At 51.5% G+C, this 11,333-nt stretch overlaps 1 protein-coding gene and 1 long non-coding RNA gene across 2 annotated transcripts in view; both read left to right on the forward strand.

Moving 5' to 3' along the window:
- MAP6 (microtubule associated protein 6) overlaps window positions 1-1,870 on the forward strand; it is an 83,620-nt gene extending 81,750 nt beyond the window's left edge. The window contains exon 5 of the mRNA XM_017885291.1: window positions 1,092-1,870. Coding sequence (XP_017740780.1) covers window positions 1,092-1,765 — 674 coding nt within the window. The 3' untranslated portion in view covers window positions 1,766-1,870. The remainder of the gene's footprint in view (window positions 1-1,091) is intronic.
- Window positions 1,871-6,722: 4,852 nt separating this feature from the next.
- Window positions 6,723-11,333, forward strand: part of LOC108537647 (uncharacterized) — a 5,254-nt gene continuing 643 nt past the window's right edge. The window contains exons 1-2 of the long non-coding RNA XR_001887878.1: window positions 6,723-6,884; window positions 9,485-9,545. This is a non-coding gene — a long non-coding RNA (uncharacterized LOC108537647). The remainder of the gene's footprint in view (window positions 6,885-9,484; window positions 9,546-11,333) is intronic.

An 11,333-nucleotide genomic window follows, 5' to 3' on the forward strand; every position in this document is an offset into this window, starting at 1 on the left:
ATATATATCTATATATATCTATATATATAGATATATATCTGAAGTCCTCATTCATTTCTCCGTGCAGCAAGCTTGTCCTTAGCATGCACTTTGTGCCAGACTGTGCTGAGCACTGGGGTCACTATGGGAAAAAATATTATGACAATAAAATGTGGTATGGGATGAGGCCCTAGGACAAGTCAAGGCCTGGCTTTAAGANACTGCTTCCTTTCCTAGTATGCCATGGACCCCCTGCCCCTTCCTGCAGCCAGTGCTTAGCAAGGGGGCAGGGAGTCAGGGAGGGAAAAGAACTTGGAAGGCCCTGAGAACAAGGAAAGAGCACCCTGACCTGTGGGGGCATCTGGTGGGCAGCTAAGATGGGGCTCCCAGGATGGGCCCAATAATCCCAGAAGAAAAAGTAGGAATCTGGATGGAGTGTGGGGTGGACGGGCTGCTGGGATGCCTACTGGATGACTCTGAGTCCAGCTATAGTACTGCCATTGTCACCAGGGTGCTACCCCCTGTGCCACGTGCAGGTTATAATCAATTGGCAAGCACATTGAATGACTGATTTCCTGAGCCTTCCCCTCACCCCTGTCTCTCACCCCTACCCACATTCTGTACTGAGAACACAGAAATCAGATTCTCCTGGCTCTCCAGCAAGAGCTGCCTGGCCCAGGCTCCACTAGGCCAAGACTTATTAGGCAATCTGTACTCTGCCCTGTCCCTGCCTGAGCTCTACTCTCACAGTGATCACCTCTCTCTCCTTTGCAGGAGCCTGGCTCAACCCATCAGTGATTCAAGTAAGAATCAAGGTCCTGTAGCCACAGAGCCAGAGAAGGGTCAAGGTTCTGTGGTCCCAGGGCCTCCAAAGGATCTAGGTCCCATGATCCTGTTACCAGTCAAGGATCAAGATCACGTGGTCCCTGAGCCTTTAAAGAATGAAAGCCCTGTTATCTCAGCACCAGTCAAGGACCAAGGTCCCTCGGTCCCAGTTCCTCCAAAGAATGAAAGTCCTATGATTCCAGCAAGAGCTAAGGATCAAGGTTCTGTGGTACCAGAGTCTCCAAAGGATCAAGGTCCTAGGATTCCTGAGCCTGTGAAGAATCAAGCTCCTATGGTCCCAGCACCTGTCAAGGATGAAGGTCCCATGGTCCCAGCACCTGTCAAGGATCAAGGTCCCATGGTCTCAGCACCTGTCAAGGATCAAGGTCCCATGGTCCCAGAGCATCCGAAGGATGAAAGTGCCATGGCCACAGCACCCATAAAGAATCAAGGTTCCATGGTCTCTGAGCCTGTAAAGAATCATGGTTTAGTGATCTCAGGGCCAGTCAGTGATTCAGGGCCAGTCAAGGATCAAGATGTTGTAGTCCCGGAGCATCCGAAGGTTCACGATTCTGCAGTTGTGGCACCTGTAAAGAATCAAGGTCCTGTGGCCCCTGAGTCTGTGAAGATTCAAGACCCCATTCTCCCAGTACTAGTGAAGGATCAAGACCCCATTCTCCCAGTACTAGTGAAGGATCAAGACCCCATGGTCCTGCAGCCTCCAAAGAATCAAGGTCCTGTAGTCCCTGAACCTCCGAAGAATAAAGTTCCTGTAATCCCGGTGCCTCTGAAGGATCAAGCTTCTCTGGTGCCAGCACCAGCAAAGGACCAAGGTCCTGCAGTCCCTGAACCTCTGAAGACTCAAGGTCCCAGGGACCCTCAGCTACCTACTGTCTCACCTCTACCCCGAGTCATGATCCCAACTGCCCCCCATACGGAATACATTGAGAGCTCCCCTTGACACTCACCCCTTGACACACCAATGAAGGAGCTGACAGTGAGAGTGCTCCCCTCCCAGGGGCAGTGAAGACATATTTAATCTGCATGAAACATGTACAGTAGCCTTGCTGGAATCTAATAAAATGGTCCCTCTGACTCAGCAATGTGCCTGTCTGTCTCTGTTGGGCAGGGGTGCATATGTGTGTATAGGTGAGCCTGTCAGGCTCTGCATTCACCCATCTGGACCAGAGGGGTCTGAGAAGCACCAGTTCCTGTGAGTTGTCAGCATAAGACAGGAGTGGGCAGGCGATGCTAGGTTGAAACAGGACCCCATCACGGAGGTAGGCAGAATAAGGCAAGGGTCAGATGCCATGACAGCCTCACAAGAGATGCCAAATCCCAGCAGGCTGAGCCCTGGGTGGCTGAGTTGAAGCCTGCAGATGAAACAGGAGCAAGGACCCACCTGGCACACGGGAATTCTGGATAACAGTTGTTTGCCAAGAGCTCAGCCTTAAAGCTCATCCAGGAGTCAAACTTCTTGAGGAAACCAGGCCTCTGATCATAAGTTTCAGGACACTGTAGAACCTAACACCTCATTCAATATTCATGACAGCTCAACCAAGAGCTTCTAAAAAATATACCTAGAGCCAGGAACAGTGGCTCAGGCCTGTAATCCCAGCATTTCGGGAGGCCAAATTGGGTGGATCATCTGAGGTCAGGAGTTCGAGACTAGCCTGGCCAACATGGTAAAACCCTATCTCTACTAAAATAGAAAATTAGTCGGGTGTAGTGGCGGGTGCCTGTAATCCCAGCTACTCAGGAGGCTGAGGCAAGAGAATCACTTGAACCTGGGAGGCAGAGGTTGCAGTGAGCTGAGATTATGCCACTACACTCTAGCCTGGGCGACAGAGCGAGACTCGGTCTCAAAAAAAAAAAGTGTGTGTGTGTGTGTGTGTGTGTGTATATATATATCTATATATATCTATATATATAGATATATATCTGAAGTCCTCATTCATTTCTCCGTGCAGCAAGCTTGTCCTTAGCATGCACTTTGTGCCAGACTGTGCTGAGCACTGGGGTCACTATGGGAAAAAATATTATGACAATAAAATGTGGTATGGGATGAGGCCCTAGGACAAGTCAAGGCCTGGCTTTAAGAGGCCAGTGAAGGGAGAACACCTGGCGAGGGCGGCCAGGAAGGCTTTCCAGAGAAAGTGGCTGTGGAGTTCTGATGTAGTCTGGGCAGTCCAGACAGGGTAGACAGGGCGGCATGGGTGTGGCTGAGAACTGGGTAACACTCCCTCTGGAAGTCCCTGAATAAAAGGAATCTGGTTTGCATGAGGACTTGACCAAGGGTATGGCAGGTCTCTGGGGTGGAAAACTAGGACGAGGCAGGGGTGATCCATTTTCTGAATTCCAGGAAATCAGGGAGGGAGTGGGGTCGAGTCCTGTAGGCTGTAAGTGTGGTGCTGGCAGGCCGAGGAACAGCCACAGCCAGGCTGTGGGGAAGAAGGCTGGGAGCTGCCAGCAGGCCTGGGGCTCAGCCTCAGTCAGAGGTGGGTCCTGCCGGAATGCCACTGGCACGGGCCACAAGGCTGTACTGCAGCCTCCCTTTCAAAGTCCAGAGCCCCTAAGGAGCTAGGATGGAGGCTTCACCGGTTGCCCCCACCAAAGCTGGCTCCCAAGGAATACTGCTACTCCTTTCAAAGGAGCTCAGCTCAGTTCTTAACAGGAAAATCATCAGAGGAAGTACAGTACGGAGGACACCCAAATCGTCTAGTTTTCTAAGCAAGCCTTCCCCATCCAACTGGCCCCAAGCCTGCCTCCTCATGCGTTCCCAACAGCACTAGGGTTTTCTCTACACACACACAAACACACATACACACAGAGGTTTCTTCACAGTGAGGCTGGCTTTTTTGGCCCAACACGAAAGTAGCCCTGAGAGCTTGCTGCCATATGAGCTCCAATAGTCAGGGACCTGAAGATAAGACAGGCCACAATGAGGCTAAAGAATTGCGTGTGAAGGCCGGGCTCCATGGCTCACGGCTGGAATCCCAGCACTTTAGGAAGCTGAGGCGGGTGGATTATTTGAGGTCAGGAGTTCAAGACCAGCCTGTCCAACACGGTGAAACCCCGTCTCTACTAAATATACAAAAATTAGCTGGCTGTAGTGGCAGGCACCTGTAATCTCAGCTACTTGGGAGGCTAAGACACAAGAATCGCTTGAACCTGGGAGGCAGAGATTGCAGTGAGCCGAGATCTAGCCACTGCACTCCAGCCTGGGCAATAGAGGAGACTCAGTGTCAAAAAAAAAAAAAAAAACAAGCTTTGCGTGTGGACACCCTCCTCCTCCTCCCACTCCTTCCTCTGACTCACACACCAGGTCCCATGACACACACGTTTCCACAGGCCAGGCGGACCGTGCTGCCATCTCTGAGAAGCAAAACAAGGTTTCCCTGAGGGCCTCCGAGACACCCGGGGGCAGATGTCCAGGCCACTGGCTACCAGGGCTTGACCTCTGAAGAGACGTCTGGAAACACGGCCTGGGAGTCAGCTGCCCCGGGGCTGGGGGTAGGATGCTCACAAGTCCCACATGAAGGACACTGCGCTTCCTCAGAGAGTGTCAGAATGGAAAGAGATGTGGGTCCAGTTCCAAGAGGGGCTGGCCCATAGCTGTAAGGAGGAACCAGGGGCCTGTGGTGCCCGCAGTGATTCGATCAGGAGACAGCGAGGCCGGATCGAAAGCTGGGAGGGCCGGCGCAGATGAAGACTGCGGGGTGGCCGCTAGATCTGGCAGCTTCTGCTATGAGCCCAGAGTCAGCCCCTCAACATCTTCATTTGCAAGCCGGTCCCGACTTAGAGCAGCGCCTCTGAGCTGCAGGCATTCCCAGCTCAGTCCAGTCCAGCTCTCCACTATCGAGAAAGAAGGCCCAGTGGGGGAGCGGCTCTGGGTCCCCATCCTGGGCTGGGGCAGCGAGGGCGGGGGCGCACCCGACTCCCCTGGCCCTTCTTACAAGCAGGCTTCACTCAAGGCCTAGCTCCTCCCTGCGGCAGGCACTTCCCAGTCTCCCGCGGCGTCCCCGTCCCCACCTCTCCCTCCTCCCGCCTCTCCTTCCTCCTCCCCGCTGCAGGGCCTCACAAAGCAGAGGCGACCGCAACCCCCGCAGTCCGCGGGCTCCGGCGCCCCTACTGCAGCAGCCCGGGGAGGGGAGAGGACAGCCCCGCGGCAGCGCAGAAAAGGCGCCCCTACGCCGCGAGGGGCTGGGAGTTTGGGGGGGGCGGTCTCTGGAATGGGAGTTTCCCCGCCCGGCCCAGGGGCAAAGGCGACTTGCTGAAACCGGATGGGCCGGCGGCGGAACTCCTACCCGAGAGTCCCACCCCGAAGATGCCCAGGCTCGGGAGGGCGTCTCCGCCCACAAAGCCCCACTACCCGGGCTCTCGGCTCGGAAACAGCAGCCCTCTAGCCCCGCGCACTCGCACAGCCCCCAGCCTGCAGGCTCGTCTCCGGCCCCGCCCCGTGCTCTGGGTTCTGCCGCCGGTGCAGCCTGGCCCCGCGAGATCTCGGGACGCGGGATCGGGCCGGTGGGAAGCACAGTGCCCTGGCGAGGGTGGGCGAAAGAGGCCCCAGGATCTGCCCTCCGCCTACCCGCCTAGGGCCGCTAGAGGGCCTGGCTGGGAGACCCTTTCCGGGAGCTGGGCTGAGGCCTCGCTGGAGCCCCCGGTGGCTGGTCTCGGGAAAGGCCGCGATGTTACTTCTCACACAATGGACCCCACCCGTGATACCTGCCGACGCCCCGCACGGCCTGGGCACTTTGTGCCATATTGGGGGAGCGGGGAGACGGTCTTTGTGGACAAGGGACAGGAGCCAGGTCGGACTGGAGCGACACTTTCGGGAGTCTGTGCCGCTGGGTGGATGGATGGCCTAGAGGAAGTAGGTGGGAATGTACTCGGGTTGACCCAGTTCTCAGCCAGAAACCGGGAAATCCTTTTTAGTACCAGTCTCTGACCCTCCGCTTCCAATCTATCGCTAAGACCTGCCTGGTCTTCCTGCTAAATAGCAAATTTGCACACTTTTCACTATCGCTATGGCTACCCCCTCTTCCTTCACACATCTCACAATTTGTAATTCAGTCTATGCATCACAGCATGGCACTCAGGTGTAAGAAATGCCGCGTCTTTATTTTGGTAAATCTCATTAAATACACTGGGAGCCCCCTCCTCTCGTTGCCAGGGTTGACAGGAAATCTGATATTAGTCATTTTCCTGGAGCCTTATCCTGTCTTTGGGGCTTCTCACAATTCCAGGAGGCTCAGGCCATCCTGAGAAGAATCTCCATGGCTTTCCTGAGCCCAAGTCAGCAGGGGCTGGCAGCCCCGCTCCCTCTCCCTCTCCCTAGGGCTTGGCTTGGGGGCTCCCAAAGCCTGCCCAAGTTGTGGTATTTCTGCCCAGTTTGCCCAGGCATTCCTATAGCCTCCACATCTGAGCCCATCATCCCTCAGAGGCCCTGCAACGCAGCCCGCAGGCGCCTGGCCCTTTCTGCACACCTTCATTCCCCGAGGCAAGCCACTCCATCCCTCGTCCATCAAAGCACCTGCACTTTCATTCCCTCTCCACCTTGGTCCATCAGTTCAACATCCTCTGCTGGGTGTGGTGGTGCATGCCTGTAGGCTTGATGAAGGCTGCCGTGAGCTCTGATCATTCTACTGTGCTCAAGAGCCCATGTCTTGAAGCAGGGGGAAGGGAGGAAAACCCTCTACGGGGTTGATTCTGGTTCTGGGTGGGCCAGGGCTCCACTATTTTACATTCCTACCCGCAATGTAGGAGGAGGGTTCCAATTTCTCCACATCCTCACCAACACTTGTGTCCATCTTTTTCATGTAGCAGTAATTTCTTTGGCTTGTTCCAGAATCTTACATTTTTTTCTTACACACGAATTCGTATCTAATAAATATAAGTAGACCTTTATTGTTGTGTGGATTAATGGGAATCCAGGAAACAGCTTGTTTTGGCAGGAGGATGGACTCAATTTGGTGTCCAGGAGACTTCTGGACATGGTGATCTGAGCCTGGGAAAGGGGTCTGAGCTGAAGGCGGAGATGCAGACCTCATTGAAATGTGAGCCTCACCAACCCACAGAAGGTAAAAAGGCTATGAGAGAGGGTGAGTTTTCCTAGCAAGAGTGTGGAAAGTGAGAGACGGATGGGGTCAGGACAGAGTGCTGGGAAACACCCACATCCAGGGGACAGGCAGGGGAAGGAGCCCCCAAGTGGAGGCTGCCCTAAAGAAGCAGAGGAGTCAGAGGAAAACTACAAAGGAATGTCATCTTGGGAAAGACATCAAGGATGAAGAGTCAACAGGTTCAGAGACCACAACGGCTTCCGGACAATACAGATTTAGAATCTGTTGGACGAAATGGGCAAAATGTCGTTACATATTGAAGTTTTGTGATGGGTGCTGTTATTTATTTATTTTGAGATGGAGTCTTACTCTGTTGGCCAGGCTGGAGTGTAGTAGTGAGATCTCTGCTCCCTGCAACCTCCACTTCCTGGGTTCAAGTGATTCTCCTGTCTCAGCCTCCCGAGTAGCTGGGACTACAGGCACACACTACCATGCCCAGCTAACTTTTGTATTTTTAGTAGAGACGGAGTTTCACCATGTTGGTCAGGCTGGTCTCGAACTCCTGACCTCATGATCCACCCGCCTCAGCCTCCCAAAGTGCTGGGATTACAGGCATAAGCCACCGTGCCCAGCTATGGGTACTATTATTTAATTGTCATGTATGTTGGAATTTTTTTCATCGGCATGAAATTAGTTGTTGTTTTTTTGTTTTGTTTTTTGAGACGGAGTCTCACTCTGTTGCCAGGCTGGAGTGCAGTGGCGTGATCTCGGCTCACTGCAATCTCCACCTTCCAGGTTCAAGGGATTCTCCTGTCTCAGCCTCCCAAGTAGCTGGGACTACAGGTGCCCACCACCGTGCCCAGCTAAGTTTTTGTATTTTTAGTAGAGACGGGGTTTCACCATGTTGGCCAGGATGGTCTCGATCTCTTGACCTCGTGATCTGCCTGCCTCGGCCTCCCAAAGTGCTAGGATTACAGGCATGAGCCACTGTGTCCAGCCAAAATTAGTTTTTTTAAAGTAGCAATAAAGAGATCACTGACCTTGGCAATTGCAGACTCTCTGGAGTAGAAGAAACAGAAGCCCGATTTCAGTGAAGGGGGATAAGAAAGGAGAGAAGTCAAGTGTGTTTTCATACCTGATACATAATTTACTGACATCTCATTTAGTAACCACTGAGCACATATAACCCAAGTATCCCTGAGAAAAGAACACAGTATGTGTAACAGTCATTAATTACTTTCACAACCCCTTGGTGCCTCCCGCATTGGGACCACTGTCAGCTAAGCCCAGCCAGCAGTGAGCAGTCCTTCCCCAAAAGGAGGAAAACTGCTTGCTAACTAGCACCAGGCTTCACTCCTAAATGGTAGATACTCCACTGTGATTCTTCTGTCAGAGTCTCTGCCATCCCATCTGCTGCAGACACTTGAGCCACCTTGGGATTGGCTGGGCTATCAAGGCCATGTGGCAGAGTTGCTTGCCTTTCATTCTGGACCACCTGGAAACTTTCCTTTTCTCTGGGCCCCACTCCAACCCTGCAGTCTCATAGGTTACTCAGTAACCTTATAAGGATCAGAGAAACACACCAATATATGTTTCGTCTAAAATACACAGAAGCCCAAGAAGTGTGCTTATTAGCAGTAAGAGGCAGAAAGCCCAGCAAGTTGTCTTTCACTTTGCAGGGTCTTTCCTGCCATGATCCAGATCACTGAACACCCAGGAGCTTCACGTGGGTGGCAGGCCCCTATGTTCTCACGAGATTTACTTCCATTCTCAGGCACACTTGTGTCTTATTGATGCATCTGAAGTACCCACTGCTTCTCCTTCTCCCAATCCTAGCAACATAGTATAATCAATGTAGTGGACAAATATAATGGCCTGTGATATGGGAGGATGATCAAAATCCACATAGATAGAAAATCAGAGACTTGAGGAGTTTCAAGACAAAATGAGAAAGGTGTACTTCAAGACAAGATGAGAAAGGTGTACTGCTATCCCTGCCAAGAGAAAGAAAATCGCTAAGGGGACTGTCTACAGACGACAAGAAAACATAATTCATCAGATAGTTTTACATCATGGCAGAATAAAATTATAGTTCCCATAAAAAGACCACACCTAGAATAATAGCATCTGCAACTGAACTCACCACCTGAGTAAGCTTACGGTAATGCCCTGTCATCATTCTCCGAGACCCGTGCCTTCTGCACAGACCAAATAGATGAGTTAAATGAAATGTGACAGAAACCACCGTTGCATCTTTCAAGTCTTTGATGGTGGCACAAGTTCCGGTGACTCCCCAGAGTTTATTATTGGTGTATTATTTTGGTAAGAAGGGGAAGATTGAGGGGTTTCCACTTCATCATTTTGCCATAATGATGCTTATTCCACAGGTCTGGAGGCTCATGTGTGAATTCTACCTGTAATTCCAATTATATATCATGAAAGTAAAAAATAATCATCATAATTGCAGAATGAGTTCAGGGTCCCACTGCACTTGGGTCAAAACTCCAATTATTACCTGACCCACCTGAGCCTCTCTCTACACAGCAGCTTTCTGTGTCCTCAGGAATTAACATTAAATAGACTTAACATCCACTAATCCCTGAAAAATTTTCCTTTCACAGAGCACAATTCTCTGGCAAATGGCCCACGACCTTTTGCAGAAGGCTGAAGGAATGATTTACAGTATGTATCTCTGGTGCTATTGAAGGGGCTTTTCTGAAGGGTACCAGCCTCTCTTTCATTCTAGGGACTTGGGGTGAGAGGTTGAGATTCTGTTTTTAGTGGGTCAAGTCAAGCTTCCACTTGCCAGCTCTGGAGGGTTTGTGTTTGTCTGTTTGTTGGTTGTTTTGCTTTGTTGTTTCTGTTATAGAGATTAAGGAGGGCCAGATGCAGTGGCTCATGCCTGTAATCCCAGCACTTTGGGAGTCCGAGGTGGGTGGATCATCTGAGGTCAGGAGTTTAAGACCAGCCTGGCCAACATGGTGAAACCCCGTCTCTACTAATAATACAAAAATTCACTAGGCGTAGTGGCGCATGCCTGTAATCCCAGCTACTTGGGAGGCTGAGGCAGGAGAATCGCTGGAACCCAGGAGGTGGAGGTTGCAGTGAGCCAAGATCGCACCACTGCACTCCCATCTAAAAAAAAAAAGAGAGAGAGAGAGAGAGATTAAGGAGGACCTTAAGAGCTGCCCATCTGTTTGGTCTCCTGGGTGCTATTTGGCCCTTGATTAATCAGCCTTTGCTGAAGACATCTGTGGTCAGAACATGCTGATTGCCACCTGAGGTCTGATGTTCTGGGCGGCCGAGCGCTGTTCGCCCTCTGCTCTCCTGGGGTCCCATTATTTCCACTGAAATCATGGAGTCCATTTTCGTGGCAGCATCTCCCACCAGTATGCCCACGCCACAGAGAGCAAGTGCTGCATCATGTTTCAAAGATGCTCCCCTCACTCATGTGTTTCTGGGTACCTTGGTGAAGGGAGTCTTCCAGGCTGTACAGGAGGAAATTAGGCATGTGGAGCTTAGCCAAGGAGAGGGAGTGGGTCACAGGGCAACAGTCACCTCAACATTCCTCCCTCCCTTGGTCTTTGAATTGCATCTTCTATATTAAAACAAGGAACTTCTGGCATCTCGATTTCAGTGAGCACAGGCCTTGATTGAATCCAGGAGTCAGTCAACCAGCTAAGCAAACAAAACCACTCCTAGCTGCTCACACTGGCACATTGAATCTAGAATCTCAGCTAAATGTACCTATATTAATAAATTCAGCCCAGTGAAAATCATGTTCCTCCCTCCCTGGATTAGCACCCACAGATAACATTCTCATATATGCTATCCAGACTTTTGCTGATATAAGTTAGCAAAATCTTGCAATTCTTTTTATGTGTGTGCTGCCTCCTCCCAGACTTGACTCAGGAATTAGGCAGGCAAGGATCTAACCCATGATGGGGCTGCAGACAACGTGAGTGTGGCATGAAGAGAACTAGCCTCCCCTCAGGTGACATATGCCCACCATATTTTGCTCTAGAAGTGGAGTCTAGTTTTCACGCCTTGAATTTGGGCTGGCCTCATGACTAGCTTTAACCAGGAGAATATGTGATAAGTGACATGATGCAAGAAGCCCAGGCCTCAGATGCTTAGCTCCTGCCTCCATTTTCCCGGAATCCTGAGGTCACCCTGCCATGAAGAAACCTGGAAGAAGGACCCTGTGGACAGAGAGGCCCAGCATTAGCCATCCCAACTATCCCAGCTGAGCCCAGCATCCAGTGATTGCAGTCATCTGAGCAAACCCAATTAAGTCACTACCTGTGAAGTGGCCTGTTACTCAGCAATAAATAACTAAAACACTGCAGGGTAACTTCAAGGCAAGGTCATTGCAACATCTTCAGGCAAGGCGGCAGGAGCCTCCGCAGGCAGAGGAGCAGGGACCGCTTCTGCCACTAGGAGGCGCTGTGAAGTAGGGGTTGTTGGGGC

Source organism: Rhinopithecus bieti, unplaced genomic scaffold (assembly GCF_001698545.2).
Source record: "Rhinopithecus bieti isolate Rb0 unplaced genomic scaffold, ASM169854v2 scaffold_14549, whole genome shotgun sequence".
Lineage (NCBI taxonomy): Eukaryota > Metazoa > Chordata > Mammalia > Primates > Cercopithecidae > Rhinopithecus > Rhinopithecus bieti.